General features: G+C 40.7%; 1 protein-coding gene across 1 annotated transcript in view; it reads left to right on the forward strand.

Moving 5' to 3' along the window:
• Positions 1–18,099, forward strand: part of LOC143036361 (protein mono-ADP-ribosyltransferase PARP3-like) — a 32,958-nt gene extending 14,859 nt beyond the window's left edge. The window contains exons 2-13 of the mRNA XM_076203610.1: positions 1,930–2,003; positions 2,737–2,872; positions 3,358–3,489; positions 4,371–4,524; positions 5,969–6,130; positions 7,615–7,712; positions 7,948–8,118; positions 8,479–8,574; positions 11,275–11,369; positions 11,496–11,665; positions 12,378–12,542; positions 13,997–18,099. Of these exons, the coding sequence (XP_076059725.1) occupies positions 1,930–2,003; positions 2,737–2,872; positions 3,358–3,489; positions 4,371–4,524; positions 5,969–6,130; positions 7,615–7,712; positions 7,948–8,118; positions 8,479–8,574; positions 11,275–11,369; positions 11,496–11,665; positions 12,378–12,542; positions 13,997–14,169 (1,626 nt within the window). The 3' untranslated portion in view covers positions 14,170–18,099. The remainder of the gene's footprint in view (positions 1–1,929; positions 2,004–2,736; positions 2,873–3,357; positions 3,490–4,370; positions 4,525–5,968; positions 6,131–7,614; positions 7,713–7,947; positions 8,119–8,478; positions 8,575–11,274; positions 11,370–11,495; positions 11,666–12,377; positions 12,543–13,996) is intronic.
• Positions 18,100–20,085: the final 1,986 nt, after the last annotated feature.

The raw sequence follows: 20,085 nt of genomic DNA on the forward strand, positions 1-20,085 counted from the left end.
GGAAACCGCTCTGAATAGTTGATTCTTTAATATTCTTCCATGCTTGAACGACCCACATGTAATGCACAAATTTAGCATTAAGGAATCAGGTACAATTTGTAATTGCGAAAATGGCCGCCCGCTTGTTTTTGTTTGATCGCGACACACGATGTTGGTGTTGGTACCAGTCACTGTTGTATTGTATGTTCATGCTGTTTAGTTAGGCCTGTTTTATTTGTGATACTGCATTTATTAATAACAAGAGCATGTAAAGCGGGTAAGATACTGACAAATCCTACCTTCTCTGTCGTTTGTCTCGATCGTGCGCGCTGTATTATGACATTAATCAACTTTCATACAACGAACCCGGTCGGTCCCCCCACAAATCCCCGATCCGAGAGGGTACCCAGGTAAACTAATCGTTCAATTTTTTTTTTTTACTGCTTTAAGAGGGCAATTTCTAACCAGAATCCACAGATGACCCGTACCTTTATATCACCCGCACCCCCGAATTTTGGCCCCTTTCTGAGGCAAAAAGCCGCGGGTCATACACCGAAAAATACGGTATTTACATAACCTAAGGGCTTTTTCCCCCTTACAAACGAGGTAGCCAAAAGTCAAAGGCATAAATCTACTCCCATCCATTTCATCCCCACATACTCCACTTCCATTCACCACCCTTCCCTCCCTCTTTTATTTACTTAATTTACCTAATTGTAGTATCCAGGAAAGGAGCAATGCTCATTGATTCCCATTTTCTACTCTCAGATTTATCATACCTCAACACAGATTCATGTACAGTTCCAGCTTAATCTATATCCTTGATTTCCAGTCATCATATTTAGATTTGAGTTCATGTATTGGTCCAGGTTAAGCCATATCACCTAAGCCAGGGATTCTCAAACTGGGGTTTGCGAACCCCCAGGGGTTCACAAGAAGATTTCTAGGGGTACTTAGATGGCTGATGAAAAACGTATTTTAAATAGTGGTAGTTGTGGATTATGAAATTCCGTGCTATCAGTGTGTGTGCCTTCAATCTCACTGTTCTACACTGGTTTCTAAATTAACAGTGTTGATTACCAATAGTTGAATATGGTGTGTGTGTGTGTGTGTGTGAGTTAGTCAATAAATTACCATTCTCTTCATTGTCAGGTTGTTGGGGGTTCGGGAAGATGATCTTATAACTCAGGGGGTACTTAATGAGAAACAGTTTGAGAACCCCTGACCTAAGCTATTCCAAGTATTTATGTATTTATATGGAAAAGTGCATATCTTCACATCTTTTAGACATGCAGCCGCCTTCATCAATTTGTTCTCGTGACCTCTTAAAGCCCTCCTATCATTAAACAAGAGATCTCTTCTGTTAATGTAGTCTGCCCCCATTGGTGATGTGAATACTGTTGTAATCATGTTGTATCATCTCTTTCTCTTTCATCTTTCAAAGTTGGCAGATTCAGTGCTTTTAGTGTATATATTATGTGCAGCTGTTTCTGTATCGCCTGAATGGGAGCAGTTGCCTGTTGCCCATGAAAATATAGAGGAAATGCAATTGAAGTTCGTAAGAGAGATCTTTAGCCTAATCTGGAGACAGTGTTGAGGACCACAATGGAAATAAGTGTACATGTTTTTTTGTGTTATCCTCGGCAATTTGCAATTATTATTTCGAACTATGTGTTCTTGTCATTATCTGCACTTCATGTATATTGATTCTTTGCCAAATAATTCAATCAAGTGTCAGCCCCTTTGGGTTGCACCTCCAAATGGGGGTTACAGTCTTGAAGGGTTTTGAAGGTAGGAAACAAGGAGACATTTCTCTCCGATATCCATTTCATGTGACCACTACCTTCAGGTCACCATCATTGGTCTCTCAACTGAGCTAAGGGAATAAGAGTTATTGTAATAAATAAGGGTTGGTACTGTAAATATAGATATGCCTTTATTTACCTACAGATGCCACGAGGACGTAAAAGAGCAGCAAAGGCTCCTGCCCCAGTTGTGAAGGAGGAGCCAAAAGAAGAGGAAGAGTAAGTATTTGTAATTATACACAATTTGTAGCGTTTGGGTTCCCTAGAAATCTGGCCACAACCATTGTCTAATCTCGGAGGCCTTAGTGTAGCAATTGTTGCCTCGAGTTTCACCGAGTGCAAATCTGCTTCCCCACACAGGCTGTTAGCAGTTCTCAGCCTTTCCCATGGGTCTTTCTATGAAGAAACTGTGGACTTTTGTCTGTATTGTATTAATGTGGGATAGTTTCAATTGCACTATCTTACAATAGCAGGAGGAAGGAAACTGTTGCTGGTTATTGGTTGTTCTTGTATGAAAAGGTGGGAGAAATACATCTGGAGATGATGGTGTTAACAATTTCTGAGGATGAGTAGCAGGAAGTTGATTCTTTCTGATGTCCATCTTGCAGGACCACCACTAGAAGACACAAATCATTTGTCCCTGATAACTAGAAATATCTTGGTAGTTGTTGATTCCTTGTGATAATGTTTTATTTATTTGTACATGTGCTCGCTGGCTGAGCGGGTTAGGTCATCATTACTTGCGGGGAAGGTCAAGGGGATGGGGGTTCGAATCCTGCCATCGGCAAAGATGAACCAAGGGCAGGGTTCATTAAATTCCATGCTACAAAGTCTTCTGTAAGGGGCACTGTCCTAGCCTTCTGATAGGGGGGAGTTTGTGACGTTAAACCATGTCATCATCATCGCATGTGCATAATATCTCCCTAAATGGATATTGTGACTCCTTCATCAGAGAACCTCCTGCAAAACTTCAGAAGGAGTTGAGTGAGAACAGCAAGCTGCGGAAGGCCATTGAAACTGTTAAGCAGGAGGGCACAACAAAAAAGACCGTTAGCCCTGACCAATTGTTGGCAGCACTGTACAATAAAGTAAGTAATAGGTGTAGATTGATGAATCAGACATCAGATAGCATATCAGTTCAGGTGCTGAATAAATGAGCAGAGGATTTGTATGAAGCAATCATTGGCAATTTCAAGAGCTTATAAACCTCTTTGCTAGGGATAGTGTGGTGCTACTCACTAGAGTGGGGCCTTTTGTAAAAAAAAAAAAAAAAAAAAAAAAAAATATATATATATATATATATATATAATATTATATATATACATACATATATATACACTGCCTTAAATTACTGATAGTTCCAATCAATAGACCAAGGAAATATTACGTATGTTAAACATAGGGTCAGTTCCTTTCAATTAGTCACTTTGTATTTGTCCTCATACCACTGAAGTCTTGCTGAATAAAACAAAACTTAGCTAACTCTTCAGATGCAATAAAAAAAAATAATAATAACCTTATGGTTTGTGTACAATTTTAAGTGTATTTTCTAAATGTAACTGTTTTTCAATAGGTTGAAGTGCATGAGGACTTTGCCTGTATGCTCAATCAAACTAACATTGGTCATAACAACAACAAGTTCTACATCATCCAGGTGGCTAAGGCTGACAAGAATTATGTTTGTTTCACCAAATGGGGACGAGTTGTAAGTACATAGATACTTAATGTGTCAGCAGTGTTGGTGAACCTCTCACTGCAAGAGGTATTTTCCTAAACCGTATAAAAGCGTATACACTCATGCCTCGATATAACGGACTAAAAGGGGGGAACACCGGTCCGATATACCCGATTGTCGGAAGTTTCCGATACTACTGTATTTTAACGATTACGTTACGAAAAAATGAGGAATGAATACAGTACGGTACTTTTACTTAAGCACACTATCCAATCTGTTAGTGTAAATACCTGGGATCTGGCCCAAAATTTTCACCCCAAGAGTACCAAGTCCAAAAATTTCACCCCAAAAAATGAAAATTTTTATTAAATATTTTTAACATATTTTTTAAAAAAGATTTACTCTGTGCTTTCTATTTATCAGATGAAAGAGATGATTTATCAATGTGGGGATATTGAGTTTATATATTGGCTTCAAAAATATAATGTTATAGTTGATTCAATGAATTGTGAATCGTGTGGTTTTATGATGAATTTAAATATAGTAGAGTTAAGGAAAAATATGGGCCAAAAAGGTCGAAAAACACGGACCAAACAGCTCCATAGGTCATCTGGCGGTCAACTGCGGAAACATCGGACCGCGTCCGGACGATCCGGAAGCTACAGATTTTGTCGGTTGCATCCAAAATTCGTTAAAGTGAGGTCTGTTAAATCGAGGTATGAGTGTAATTGTAGTTGGAATAAGTGTAGAAATCAGTCTTTACTTATGATTTAGTCTTTGCCAATAGATAGTTGTATGTATGTATGGTTTGGGAAAGTAGCTGATGTGGAAGGATGGTTATGTGCATATGTGGAGTTCTAGAAGGAAATGTTCTTACTACAGAAGCAGTGACCTGGTTTCTGTGTTCACAGGGAGAGCCTGGACAACATGCTGTGCAAGACGGTCCCACTGTAGATAAAGCCATTGGTGCCTTCAAGAAAAAATTTAAGGACAAGACCAAGAATGATTGGGACAAAAGGGACAACTTTGAAGCAAAGCCAGGGAAATACACTCTCATTGAAATTGGTGAGTAGTATGTGATTTCATTAACCCCTTGAGTACCGGATGTGTGTTTTGTGACACCTGTGTGTCATGGCTGAGTGCACCCGCCAGGAACTGAGCATGCTTCCCGTGACACGCACGTGTCACAGTTATAAGCTGTGTGTATTGAGGGCTCTCAAGGCCTCGGTTTCTGGGTTATTTCTACCCACGTGGTGGCAAGTGTCTGTGTTTACAAACATAAGGCTCCAGCCATTCATTAGACAGTTTGAAGCATTTGTTTACGTAAGGTTGACGGGTCGGTAATGAAGGGGTTAACACCTTACCTGGGGGTTGCTGGTCTTCTGCAAGAGAGACCTGTTACAGTAGGTGGATTAATCTTGTAGGGGTACTAAATAGGTTATTATTCTTAAAAAATCACAGAAGACCCACACTGTTACCAATGGTAAGTAGGAAAGTAACAGATATTGTAATTACTTGTTCAATCCTGTGGGCTAGATTCTTTTGATCAGAGACTGTTTTCCACACAGAGAAATACAGATCAATTTTAAATTTCCACCATCCCTTCTTTTTGGTACCCTCCTTTATACCACTGCTTTTCTTGTCACAAAAGATTACTAAATAAAGGTACTAAAGACCTGTCCATCTATCTGTGTACCATGGGTGACTTTCTCCTTAAAAGAGAGGTAGCCATTTCTTCATATTTTAACCCTTTTGGTGCAGAATGCAGATATATGCACTCAAAAATTTATTACCTATAATTGCAGAAAGCAGACTACTCTACAGCTTTGAAAAAAACTCTCCTTATGTTGCCAGAACCAAATAGCCCATAGTGACCTCTGAATATCATGCCAAACCTTGCCAACCCAATATGTGCTGCCATCTATGGCTCACCACTGCAACTAACCTGGTTGATGTTGTCATCAGTTTCTTTGTGTTTTCAGGATATACTGGACATTTTATTGTTTCTGCATCTTCTTCAACAATATAGTATTTATTACACTGTATAATGATAAATGCTTGGGTAAGCTTACCCTGTTTTGTTCAAATGTAAGTCAACATTGTAACCATGTACGGGAAAAAATACGAATTTAGATTTTAGATATTATTGCCTAGTTCTATACAAACAAATTTGTTTTATTTATGTATGAAATAATAATCGCCCCTTTCTTTCACCTGTTTTATCACCATCTCATCTTGTGCTTTTCTCATGTTGTTGACCTTTACCCAGAACCTTTTAGTTTTCTTTGACACCTTTAAAAATACTTTCCCCCTACTTTTATACCTTTCATTTACTTTCACAAATTTTCATATCCTTTCCTCCTCATTTTTGCCTCTACCTATATTTTTCCCATGTACTCCTATTGTAACTATAATAGATCATACAGATTGAAGTGCTCACTGAGAATTTATCTACCCAACTTCCATGTTTAATCCTGAAATATTCTTATCACGATTTGCCCTCCTGCAGATGAGGACGTGGAGTACAATGACGATGTAGATGGACAAGTGAAAATAGAAACCAAGGAGGGTCCTGTGAAACCCTCCAAACTAGATCCCCGCACCCAGAAGGCCATCAAGATTATGTTCTCCGAAGACATGTTCACTGGTCAGATGGCATCCATGAACTTGGGTAGGTTGTTTGCTGACAACTCTCTCTGTGCTTGAAGCTGTGCAAAAGAAGGAAGTTGAAGATAAATGTAGTTAAAAGTAAGGTGATGAGATGCACAAGGGGAGAATATGGCAGTAAATTGGAAGTATTAAGGGAGAGACAATGCAGGAAGTGGATAGTTTTAGGTTCTTGGGGGCGAATGTGGCAGGAAAGGGAGGAGTGGAGGTGGAGGTAGAGGTAGGATGTAGATTGGGGAATTAAAAAGTGTAATGAGAAATAGATATTTAGGAATGGATGCTAAGAGGAGATTGTATGAAGGGGTGATTGTGCCGACAGCACTGTATGGGGGCAGAAACATCGAACATAAGAGGAAGAGTTTAAATGTACTTGAGATGAAATGCCCAAGAAATATGGTAGGGGTTACTAGGCTGGATAGGGTGAGAAATGAGGAGGTGAGGAGGAGAGTGGGGTTGGAAAGGGAGCTGGGAGATAGGGTTGATGAAAGAGTATTGGGATGGTTTGGACATAGGGAAAGAATGAGTGAAGAAAAATTAGTAAAAGTGGTGTGGAAGGCAGAGGTAGGAGTGAACATGAGGGGGTGGCCAAGGATGAAATGGATGGATGGGGTAAGAGGGGCATTGGGAAAGAGGGGAATGTCTGTTGGGGAAGAAAGGGAGAAGACACAAGATAGGGGTTAATGGAAAAGGGTTGTGTATGGATGATGCTGTGATGCATGGAAGGGAGTGGATGGGTGATAGGGGAGTGAGGGGGGGTGCAGGAGAGTATGTGAATGATATTTTGACGCAGCCTGATGGAATTTCTCCCTGTCTTCTCTTTTTCTGCATGAGGAGACAGAGAGGGGAGGGTTGCAGATTAAATGAAGTGGATGTGCTGTGTCTTCCTACATTGTTCTGACCCAGGGCAGTGGGAGAGATGCAGGGATGACCTGTCATTCAGGAGGAGCCAAGAAAAGAGGGAGGTAGCTAAATCAAAAGGGAATTACTCACTTCCACCCACCACCCTCTCATCTTGGCTCCTCATGGATGACGAGTCATCCCTGTATTCCGTCCACTGCCCTGGGTAAGAAACAATGCAGTAAGACACAGCACATCCACAGCAAGCCAGCTTCACTTTGTTTTACTCTGATCTAAATATCATTATCATGTCACTTCTCCACTCTTCCAATGTGGGAATCTCCAGTTTTGTTTTGGTTTGTCATTTTCAGTCTTTCCTTGTATGTCTTGTCATTTAGTTTCGAGATCACCTGGGCTGCCACCCTTTGATTTATTTTCTTTGTATCTTACTTTGTGTGTGATGACCACATCACTGTCTGGAACAAATCAGGTTTTCAATTACTTTTTTCATTGTATTCTTCCATGTAGTGAAATATCACTCATGTGTGTATGTAAAGTGGATACTTGAATATTAGGACTTTACAGATTATCTGTGAAATAAATATTAGACCTGTTATTATTCCCATTATTCAAAGTGTCATGTCTCTTCAGACATAAAGAAGATGCCACTAGGCAAACTCAGCAAGTCACAAATTGCCAAAGGCCTTGAGTGTCTTCTGGACATAGAAGAAGCCATAAAAAATAAGAAGGTAGGTTTCTCTCTCTCTCTCTTCTCTCTCTCTCTCAAAGGGCAGTTATGCCTTCACTGAGCCCAATCCCCATTATGGTGTATGTGTGTATGTGTTTATGAGGGCAAACCTAGCCACCTCAGTTTGCAAGTAATACATACATATACCAGTACATGTATGTATAATGGAATCTATACATTATTATACTTTATACTGAAATTTTAAGAGTTGGTTCTAAGAGCAAAATGATTTACAGGGACGGCAAGCGCTACAAGACCTCTCTTCTCGTTTCTTTACCCTCGTTCCCCATGATTTTGGCCGCAGAGTTCCGACAACCATTGACACCCTTGAAATTGTTCAACAGAAGAAGGAACTGATGATGACTCTAAGTGACATAGAACTTACCCTTAGTATTCAAAAGGTCAAGGTAAGTGGTGTTATTTCGTGTTATAATTATGGGGGGACAGAGAGGGGGGTCGCCGATTTAGTGAAGCGGCTTTGCTGTGGATGTGCTGTGTCTTGCGACACTGCCTCTGACCCAGGGCAGTGGACAAGGGGTAGGGATGACCCATCATCCAGGAGGTGCTAAGATAAGAGGGAGGGTGGAGGGGGGTGGAGTATATTTAGGGATGGAATGGGTGGGAATGGTTTTTATGCCTTTTTCTTTTTGGCTACCTCCCTTGTAAGGGGAAAAAAGCCTTGGTATATGTATGTATGTATAATTCATATCCCATATTATCAGTAATTTTCATTCCTGTTTCTATTATAATTTTTTTAATCTTTTTAGAAAGAGACTGAAGAAATTGAGAATCCACTGGATGAAAAGTATAACCAGTTGGGATGTAGCTTGGAGTTTGTACCAAAGACCACAGAAGACTTCAAAGTAAGTACAGTACTGTACATATTCAATACACATCTACTTTAGAATGTTATGACTGCGGTCATAATGAATACCACCCCAGCAGGCAAGACTAATGATTTTTGTTTATTCAAGTCCTTACCCTGTCTGGGGTATTGGCTGCTGCATGTTATTGTGAGGTTGAAAGCTGCTTTAGTAGCATAAAGCTGATACTTTAGGGTCTATATAGGGTACCCCTATTGACCAGAACCACACATCATTTTGTCTGTGATAGAGGAAATCTCTATTCACAGAGAAATGATATTTTATTATACTATGACTGTCCTTCCATTATGCCATCCCCCCCACTCTTAATGCTGTCCTGTACCACTTCTCTGAATATTCATTTCCTTTTTCGCCAAACCCTGTGGTAGGAAAAAGAATACTGCCACCGAGTGTTCTCACTTGTCGTAAAAAGTGACAAAATCAGGATGGAGATAGGACTAGGCATCCTACTCACTGTAGGATATGTAAAACTCTCCAAGACTTCTAAGTCTTTGCCACTTGCATGGACACCGAACTGTGGTCCAGTAAGCCCCCAAATACTTGGACCTTAGTCTTAGTCGAGGAGACCTGGAGTCCAAGTGGTCTCGCTTCCCCATGCAGTGACTTGAGGGCTGCAACCAGAACCTCCAATAACTCCACAGGAAGTAGAATATCATCAACAAAGACAGGGTCAGTGATCTTGGTGTTCTCAATGGATGCTCTGCAATGACATTCATTGACAACGCTGTCCAATACCCAGGGCATGGAGATGGGGAAAAGTATTATGGTGAGTAAATTCCCATGCTTCGCTCCTGAATTACAGGAAAGATACCAGACATGCCTTCTCCATAATGTACAGTACTCTCTGACCCAGAGTACAAGCCAGTCAATAATCCTAGCAGGAATCCCACAGACCTGTAGATGCCAGAGCACTCCAAAATACACTGAGCCAGACACCTTGAGATCAACACAAAAGCAGGAAACTCCTGTTGAAATCCATGTCAATATTGCACACCAACACAAGGTGCTCAGATCTGACCATTTGTTGACTTACCAGCCACGAACCCTGAATACTCGGGCCTCTGAAACTTTAGTAGATATAAACAAACCCATGTTGGCAACAAGTACTTGCACACTGGGTAATGGAATAACCCAGTAATTGTTGCAGTCCAACTAGTCTCCTTTCTCCTCACAGAAATGAACAACTAGACCCTTTTCACAAAGAATTTTGTCAAACCCAAGGAAGTGTGCCTTCCCAAAATTGGGTCCTCCTTGCTTGTTTAATTCATTTCTTGACTGTTTAATCATCTACCAGTTGAAATTCAATTCTTACATGGTCACATTTTCCTATAGGGCCCTGGTACTTCAGAGAGCCAGTGATATATTATTCCTTTGCAATATTGCCTTCCTGTCTTTTTCAAAGCCATTTCCTTGCATCCTGATTGACAACTCTCCAGAAAAACTTCTGTTTTTCTTCTTCCATCCTCGTTTCATTTTTGTCTTTGGCTTCCTAAAGTTTCTGTCTCTACATATTCATCTTCAGAGGCATCTTTTGTAATCTAAGTATTTTGAAAAATTTCTTTTATGGACTTCCAAGACTTGCTGATTACCCGGTACTTTATTTGCCAGGGCTTGTGATTTAAATTTAACTTTTCTGGACAATAAGCATTTCTCTTGTACTGACCTAACTCAAACACATCAATCTGGGATCAGAAAAAGATTTCAGTGGAATTATCTCAAATGACTTGTCCTATGACAAACAGATAAACAAAATTCTTGGAGAATCCTATAACTTGCTAAGATCAATAAAAGTGGCATTTACATATTTGTATGAAGAAATTATTAAAAACATATTAGTCACACTAATAAGGTCTAGACTAGAATATGTGGCGACATTGTGGTCATCCAGTACCAAAAAGAATGTAAAGAAAATAGAAAGAATCCAGAGAGCAGCCACAAAATTGGCCCCTGCACTTTCAAACTTATCATACGAGGAAAGACTGGCTAAACTGGAGTTACCGACTCTGGAGCAAAGAAGAGAGAGAGGCGACCTACTGACCATCTACAGAATCATGAAGGGCACAGAAATACTCGATAGAGAGGACTTGTTAAACTGGGACAAGAGAATCATAAAACATAGCTATAGAAGATATCTGAAGAAAAACAGTTTTCCACATGGAGTGGTGGACACTTGGAACAAACTGGACGAAAAAATAGTGTGTGCAAAAACCATTCATGAATTTAAGAGCAAACTAGACACTGCAAGATACAAAGGCGGGACAGTATGAGCGTAGCTCCCCTTCCCATAAAATACAAATAGGTAAATACTAGATATATTTGCATCTTAGTTGTGTTTATGTGGAACAGATGGGTAGGACAATGATTCGCAACCTAGGTTGTGGGGTTTGTAGAGTTTCACAGTGGGAGTTAGGTGATGGCTGATGATTCTGTTTAGTGTTAAAGTGATCTATAGAAAGCTAAAGAATAGCAATACTATAGGATAATGAGAAAACAGGTTGAGAATCACTTATGTAAAAAGGATACTTCCTGTCTCAATTTATCAACTTATTGCAGTGCTCCTGAATATGGATTTTGTATGTCTGATCTGTAGCTCTAAAGAATATGTGCTTTTGCTGTAGGTGTGAAGATGATAATAGTGTATTTTGATCAAGAGCAGTCTATGGAAATTCATCTTTTCAGGTGGCTTCCAAATTTGTACAAGCAACACAAGAGACCTGGAATAAAGCCAAATTGCTGGATTTGTGGAAAGTAAACCGGAATGGAGAAGCTTCAAGGTTAGTTTGAGCTTTTTTTTTTTTTCCGTCCTTTTGAAACAGGTCATTGCCGCAATCCATATGTTTATTGAATTTGCTGTCACTTGCATACTGGTATTATAAAGTAAGCCAAATAATTTTTTTCAGATTTGATCAACATGATGACATTGAAGAGCGAAAGCTCTTGTGGCATGGAACTAATGTTGCAGTTGTTGCGGCCATCTTGAACTCTGGTTTGCGTATTATGCCCCACTCGGGTGGACGTGTAGGAAAAGGGCTGTATTTTGCATCGGAATTTTCCAAGAGTGCTGGTTATGGTACAGTATCTAACAAATCTGTCAGAAATTACTGTGACGTACAAAATCCTGTGTGTTTATTATAGTTACATGAAGAAAGGATCCAGTACTGTATTTTCATATGGGACTCGTGAACATGCAATAGATAAAATATCAGTTAATAACTTTTATTCACAAATGTACGTTGGTGTCCACTCCCCTGAATTTGTGGCTTAATTATATTGATATCTTAGTTTCCTTCAATATTATAGCATATGATTTTTATTTTAATGTGGCAAACCCCAAAATTTTCACTCGCTTGAAAATTTAGTAGACTGAGTGTTATAATCTCAACAAGTTTAGCTCCTTTTGGCTGGAGTGAGCCCCAAGCTTAATGAAATGGTATGTCATTCTTGATATTAATTTAAATATTTACACTCCCATTGACCAGAAAATGTATATTGTGGGCAGTTTCATTATGTTTAATGATTGGTACATTACCGTATACTTTGTTATTTACCACAATGTCTCAACTCAAAACACATTAAGATGCCTGCAAGGCAAATTAATTTTTTTGGAAAGATTTATTCAACTTGTAAGCACATAAATGTGTTTCATTAACTCGTGTAAATAATGTATACAGTAACGGTAACCCCTACAGGCCCCCCTCCCCAAAAGTGTCAGAGAAACATGACATGGGAGTATATTTTGGGAGACAGTACAGAAATCTTTATTTTTGTAATTTCTTCTACAGTTGGATGGCACTACGGAAATTTTGATGGAGAAAAGAATATAGGCTTCATGTTTCTTGTGGAAGTTGCATTGGGCAAAACTCACGAAATCAAAAGAGATAACTCTTCCCTTAAGTGTGCCCCTAAAGGCTTTGACAGTGTAGTAGCAAGAGGTAATACAGAGCCAGGTAAGTGAAAGCTCCTCTTATAAAGTCTTGTTCATCTATATACCAAAAGGCCTCTCCACCTTATAAGGTAGATAGCCAGCAAAGTCTTGCACCCATCCCACACCTACCAGGGACCAAACTGGGCATGTGCACTTCCACGGGGTCCTTCTCCCTGTCATATAGGGAGTGTCACAGCTGGCACCCCCCAGGGATTGAACCCAAGACCTCCCACTTGCTGGGTAGGTGTACTTACAACATTGAGCTTGTAGCAGGATCAGAGGAGGGATTAAAGAAATTAGTGATGGAGTTTGGGAAGGTGTGTGAAAGAAGGAAGTTGAAGAAAAAGGTTGGGTGATGAGATGTACAAGGAGAGGTGAGGGCAGCAAATTAGAAGAGTATTAAGGGAAAGAGACTGGGGGAGGTAAATAGCTGTAGATACTTGGGTTTGAATGTGACAGGAAAGGGAGGATTGGAGGTGGAGGTAGAATGTAGGTTAAGAGAAACAAATAAATGCCTTGGGGGATTAGAAAGTGTAATGAGAAATAGCCATTTGGAAATAGAGGAGGAGAGCAGGGGTGGAAAGGGAGTTGAGAGACAGGGTTGATGAAAGAATATTGGGATGGTTTGGGCACATGGAAAGAATGAGTGAAGAAAGATTGGTAAAAGAGGTGTGGAAGACAGAGGTGGAAGGAATAAACATGTAGTGTATTATACTTACAAATTGTTCAATTGTGTTTTTCCATTACGTAATTATCATAGATTTTGTTGTATATTAATTTTATTATTGTCATTGTATCATTTATTTACAATTCAGTATGCCTGCCTGGTCCCAGGGCAGTGGGCAAGATGCAGTGATGACCCATCATCCAGGAGGTGCCAAGATAAGAGGGAAGGTGGAGGGGAGTGGAGTGTATTAGGGATGGAATGGGTGGAAATGGTTTTTATGCCTTTTTCTTTTTGGCTACCTCCCTTGTAAGAGGGAAAAGCCTTTGGTATATGTATGTATGTAGTATGCTTGCCTTTGGAAGAACCAAACAAATCATGTGTTTCCTGCAAAACCACAGCTTGGCCCCAGTTGTTACTCCACTTCCTTACTATATGCATACATTTGTTATTGTGGTGTTTTAGCACATTTTTATACATGTTCATTTGTAGTGATACATGTACTTTTATTTAGTCATCCTATAACAGCTGTGTCTTGTTGCATTGCTTCTTATCCAGGGCAGTGGGCAAGATGCAAGGATGACCAGTCATCCAGGAGGAGCCAAGAAAAGAGGGACAGGGGGGGGGGTGAATGGGAGTGGAGTATGTGGGGATGACATATGTAGGACTGGAATTTTGCCTTTGACTTTCGCTACCTCCCTTGTAAGGGGGGTAAAAAAGCCATTGATATATGTATATAATATTTTCCATGTATTTTGGGACCTGTTTTTATGTAACATGTTTCTATATGATTTTCCTTCACTCTTTGACAGATACAAAGGCAAATATTACTATGGAGCTGGATAGCAAGAAGGTTGTGGTTCCTGTTGGTAAGGCGGTAGATCAAAAGGAGTTTAAAGATAGCTATTTCTCCCAGAGCGAGTATCTCATATACAAAGAAAGCCAGGCACGAATTCGATATCTTCTAAAGCTCTCATTTCATTGAATATTCACTGGTGTATTTTCACTCTGAGCCAGCTCTGCTGTAATCCTATCAGCTGCTGAAAACTACCAGAGGATTTGAAGAAAAAATGGTTGAGGCAAATCTACTTAATTTCTCTTGACATTTGGACTCGAGAGACCAAATGTCTTGAGAAACTAAGATGAGAGGGAGGGAAGGGTGGTGGATGTGAGTGAAATGGGTGGGAGCGGATACTTGCCTTTTGACTCGGCTACCTCCCTTATAAGGGGGAAAAAGCCCTTGGTACATATAGATAGATAGAATTTGGACTCTTGGTTAGAAGTTTATAATTCTAGTAATGAGGAAATGAAATCGATCTGCTTCATCTTGTGTTTTCTCTCTTTCTTCTCAGTTGTCATACATCTTTATTAATGTAGTTCAAAGAGAAACAAAGTTTAAGGGTGTGCCTTCAATTTTTTGTATTAACTCTTCAACATTTCATTCGTACTTGGTTTGCTGCTGGTAAAAGAAATACTTGTCATCACATTTTCATTTTCACTTCATGAACTCTGTTATCTGTTGTTTGAGTACAGCCATAACAACTATTTAATGTTATTCATTTACCATTATGGTTGGAGGCTTCTAAACTCCCAGGTTCTAGAGAAAGTTGATGTAATTGCTCGTAATAGTGGTTATAGAGTAGGAATTCTTCACAGGCCCCATCCAAGTAACTTCCCTTTTTTAAAAGGAAGTCTAACGAAGGGTCTTTGGGAGAGTTTGTTGTTTGTGCCTTGGGAGTTAATCAACACCAACACCATCAAACAAATATGCTGCTCTTGAGGGGATGTATACCATAGTCTTAAGATAGTCAGACAGGAGCCAGAAGAACACCCAAGTACTACCAGAGCCAGAGGAACACCCAAAGTACTACCAGACATGAAAAGAGTTGATCACACTACTGCAACTGTATCATGGTGTTTGCTTTGCATTTTCATAAAACCCTCAAAGGGCCCAATTGATGTGCAAGTCAAGAATTTGGCATTATTGTAGGATTTTGTTATATGGAATTTATACATATATAACTTGTTTACTTAGTTTAATTGGAAAAGTGCTTACATCGTAAGGAAGGTATTCCACTATTAGAATTACTCTGCGGGGATGTACCAACACATGGCAGCAACTCTCCCTTATGCAGTCTTAGAACTCATTATTGTCAAGCTCCCAAACACATTTGATATGTAGTCACCTCCAATGCTAACATTTCTGTGGCCTTAATTACTCACTTCATCTCATAGATGGATGACTTTGTGAGCAGGATCTGTGTTCAGTGGGACCAACAACAAATACCTGCTTGGGATGGTCTTACAAGATGGATGTCAGAGAGAATCTTCTCCCTGTCATCCATTTTCAAACCAGTTAATAGCTTCACCTCCGTCTGGAGGTGGAACCTAAAGGACTGACGCTCTGTCTCTGGACTGGGGTCAAGGTCTCTCTGTAGTTGTGTGATGCATCATTATAATTATCACTGTCAGGGGGTGCTGCTGTCACTGTGGTTGCGTCACATCATCGTGAATATCGCTGACCTCGTAAGGTATGCGCTCTCGTAACAGGTAGCAGATGTGGTGGTCGGGGTGATGGGCACAATGCAGCAAGAAAGAATTTCACCATGGAGGTCGCAGCACGTTCGCTCACTACTGTCATTCGTTGTTGTTTTCACTCAACTGTTGGTAGCCAGTGAATGCCCCATTGGCATGTTGTAGAGACACCATGGTCTCAGTGTCCCTTAATCAACACCCAAGTTCAAGCCTCTCAAACCACTCCACCACCAGCCACAAAACACTCACATTCAGGGATTATCTGTATATCAAATAATGTCCATCATTGTCACAGCCAAGATAGCATGTGTCAATTGGGAGTCAGTAGCCTTTTCTCTAATGTGTACAACACGAAATATGAGCAATACTTGTGGAATAACCAGAGTTGAATAGGACGGCTTTCTGAATACCACTGATGGACTCGCACACTACAGGAAACATCATAGTCACAGCACCCGTATGGCGTTTACCAGCCACAAGGCAGTAATGTGCCTGGTCTCTCCACAGTGGTAATGGATGATGCAACCACCGCGATCTTTTCTCTGTCGCATCCTGTCCAAGCAGTCTCAGGCCAGGTGGTTCAGCAGGCTGCAGTTGTAGCAGGTGTATTCTTGTCATGCCAACTGTTGCACATCTGTAGTAGCCGCTGTGTAGTCCTCTTCAATTAGCAGCATTCATGCATGGACATGTATCTGGCTGAGTATCATGTCCCTACTTAGAGCAGTTGGCAAACTGTGCCTGGCATGCCAGCGAGATGCTTATTCATATGCGACTCCATACCTTCAAGATAACCTGCCTTAAATATGACCTAATTAGGAAAATCAGGCTGATTCACTAACCAAACCTCCCAAAAATTGGCTGACCTATCATGATACAGAAAGCAATTCGGAGGTGTCAGTAAAGTGATGCATCATGTGCAATGGATAAGCAATAGTGGATCACAAAAGTGCATCATGATTCTGGTCATCCAGGTGTCAGGTGCACACTGTACTTTGCCAAGCACGTTGACCAAGGTGTCACTAGGTGACAAGTTCAGCAAGTAGTTTCCAACTGCCAGGTGTGTTGTTCCGTCAATCCTGTCCCCGAGAAGTGACGAACTGGATATCAAGGAGACCTGAAGACATGTTGGAATAGACCTCACCCACTATACATCTCATGGATCTTTGCAGTTTTCTGTGTGGTGCCAGCTTAGATTACAAACTATAGCCAACATGGTTCAGCAACTAGAGTCTGTTTTTTGAAAGGGGCACACCATACGAACTACTACTGGACATTGACACTGCATTTCATAGTAGGTACTTTGGTAACTTTGCAGAACAGTAGGGAATCGGCCTTTGGTCCAAGTGTGCATATGTCGCATCTGGTAGTGGAATTGTGGAATGCTGCCGCCAAACTGTTAAGATGATAACAGCCAGAACAGGGTGTTCTGTCGCTGAAGCAGTGCACCAATACAATGTGCTACTAAGGGAGGACCTGGTGCAGTCAACACACGCCAGCATGGTGTACCGTTACACAATATGTATCAAGGATGTGGAGTATCTAACAGATTAGACAGATGGTGAACCTGTACACAATTGGTTTGGAATCGGTGACACTGTGTGTTAAGCCAGAGAACTTGAAGTACAGCTTGAAATATAACACTGGATAAGTGACAGGTGTAGTGTCCAAACAAACTGTTTGATGCAAATGGTGTTCCAAGGCACGTGCAGAATCTTTGCCCCAGGGTCACATCTGAAAGATAACAATTAATGAGAAAACAGGAGACTTATCAAGCTACTCATCAAATTGTCCCAACCTGTTGAATCTGACCCAGAGGACAACGTTACTAAAGCACAAGTATATAAGGAGAGACAGCTACCGAGAAGGTCTGCACAAGAAAGGAAGCAAATTGCTTGCTTATGTTCCCTTGTATGAGGGAAAAAGCCTTTGGTATATGTATGTATGTTGTACTTAAGACTATTGGTTTTATGGAGACCATTTTTTTCATTCAGATTATAAGTATTGTTCTCTGTTGTCTGTTCTTGTGTATGTTGTTTGTTCAGTTTATTCTCATGTATGCATGTGTATATTGTGACCAGATGTTTGTGGTGTATGTGTGCTATGTTGTGAATGAGTTACATCAGTATGATAGTAACTGGGGTAGTTGCATGACGAGTCATTACAACTGTCGCCATCAGGGTGTGCTACTGTAGTTGTGCCACGTCATTGTGACTATCGTTGACCCCACGAGGGGCGCTGCTGTCACAGCAGGTAGCAGACATGGGAACAACAAACACAACACAACCAGAAAGAATTTCACCACAGGTCACAGCACGTTTGCTCACTACTGTTGTTCATAGTTGTAATTGCTGTGTAGCTGCAATTAAAGAGAAGAAAAGGGTACTGACTTTCATTTGACTTAAACTATCTAGGCTGTGACAATGACGCTCAACATCAATTGTAAAAACCTTCCCACATCCAGTAAGAATCACGCTGGCATGGTTACACTCAAGACACCAACCTGCATTGAAACTGTATCAACTCTGAATAGGCCTGGATTCGAACTGCTCCAAATACAACCACAACACATAGGACACAGAACACTTTATATTACAATGCCCCACACTAACAATGCAGTGACAACACCACCATATATCTTCCCTGAGTGACTTGTGCACTCACCCTAAAGCTGTTGCCCACATGAAGGCTATGGGTCTTCTATAAGAGACCAGAGGCAACATATTGATTGATTGACTTCACCTATATTTGTTGACGAGGATTTGGTTAAATGTCACAAACTCCCCCCTATTGGGAGGCTAGGACAGTGCCCCTCACAGTGGACTTTGTAGCATGGAATTTAAAGAACCATGCCCGTAGTTCAACTTGCCCCAATTAGGATTCGAATCACCATCATCTCAACCTCTGCCGCAAGTAACGATGCCCTAACCCGCTTGGCCAGTGAACGTCCTCGCCTATATTTATTTATTTTTTTTTTCTTTCCCCATAAAATGACACCTAACGATCATCAACTGCTTCCCTCTTCCTACACAGAAATATTATCACACTGATACAACAGACACCAGCCCAAGTCTCCTCTCAGAGAGATCTAAAAGTCCAAGAAACACTGCCAATTTCTGTGGTACTGCAGGTTTCCATGCAGAGAAGTTCAGGGCAGTAGTAGTTGTTGTCAGTATTCAATACATGAAACATGTAGGCACTTCCTCAGCTGTCAGTTGTAATGAAACAAGTCGTTTCATTGTGGCATCAACTTGTATTTCCTGATGCGACCTTTTGGAGTATGTATGTATGTATATAAATAATAACCATCATTCATCCATTAACATAATGTTCCTTATGCAGTTAAGTTTAAATGCATAAACAAATGACCAATAAAAGCTTCAAATTGACTGCCAAATTATCGAATGACAGGTGTGTTGCCCATAGGCACAACTTCAAGGACTTTGTGAGGGCGTAGATTTTGCCATCCAACAAGACAGGGATCATGAAGGCCTTGAAAACATAAATCTCACTGCCATTTTATTCAACCAGCAAGTCTTAACCTGGTGCACATCCCCCACCACCACCACCCCCAGAGTAATTATTCTGGGGTTGAAGCCCAGAAGAAAAACTAGGTTCCTATAAGTCTATTATCCCTGGTCTCTCTTGAAGAAGACCCAGTCTCTCACCAGGTTTCTATATACAAATGAGCAATAAAAAAGTAAATGGATTTATGTATTTGTTTTTAATATTGGAAGATTTAGTTTTAATTATCTGAGAAGTAGAGGAATGCCCTTCCTCCAAATTTTCTTTCCTGTAGGAAGACTAACTGCTCTCTTATCACCATCTTGAGGTGTCCCCTGTGATTGACGTCTAACCTTCCTCAAAACAAACACCTCCCATTACAAGGGAGGTAGATCAAAAAGGCACAAACTCGCTCCCCTCCACCACCGCTTTCTCCCTCTCATCTTAGCTCCTTGTGAATGAAAGGTCATCCCTGTTGCCTGCCCACTGCCCTGGGTCAGAAGCGATGCAGCAAGACATGGTAAATCCACAGAAAGGCCACTTCACTTAATCAATTACCCAACATCCCCTCGTGCAGAAAATAGAGAAAACTGGGAGAAATCCCTTCAGGCTGTGTCAAAATATCTTTCACATACAACCACTCCCTACTCTACATGTGAAAAATAAATTGACGCAGCCTGATAGGATTTCTCCCCAGCTTCTCCATTTCTGCATGAGTGAAAGGAGAGGGGAGATCGCCAATTTAACGAAGCAACCTTGCTGTGGATGTGCTCCGTCTTGTGACACTGCTTCTGACCTAGAGCAGTGGGTTAGATGCAGGGATGACCCGTCATCCAGGAGGAGCCAAGATAAGTGGGAGGGAGGT

This window comes from Oratosquilla oratoria, chromosome 20 (genome assembly GCF_046742065.1).
Source record: "Oratosquilla oratoria isolate Oo_2021 chromosome 20, ASM4674206v1, whole genome shotgun sequence".
Classification (NCBI taxonomy): domain Eukaryota; kingdom Metazoa; phylum Arthropoda; class Malacostraca; order Stomatopoda; family Squillidae; genus Oratosquilla; species Oratosquilla oratoria.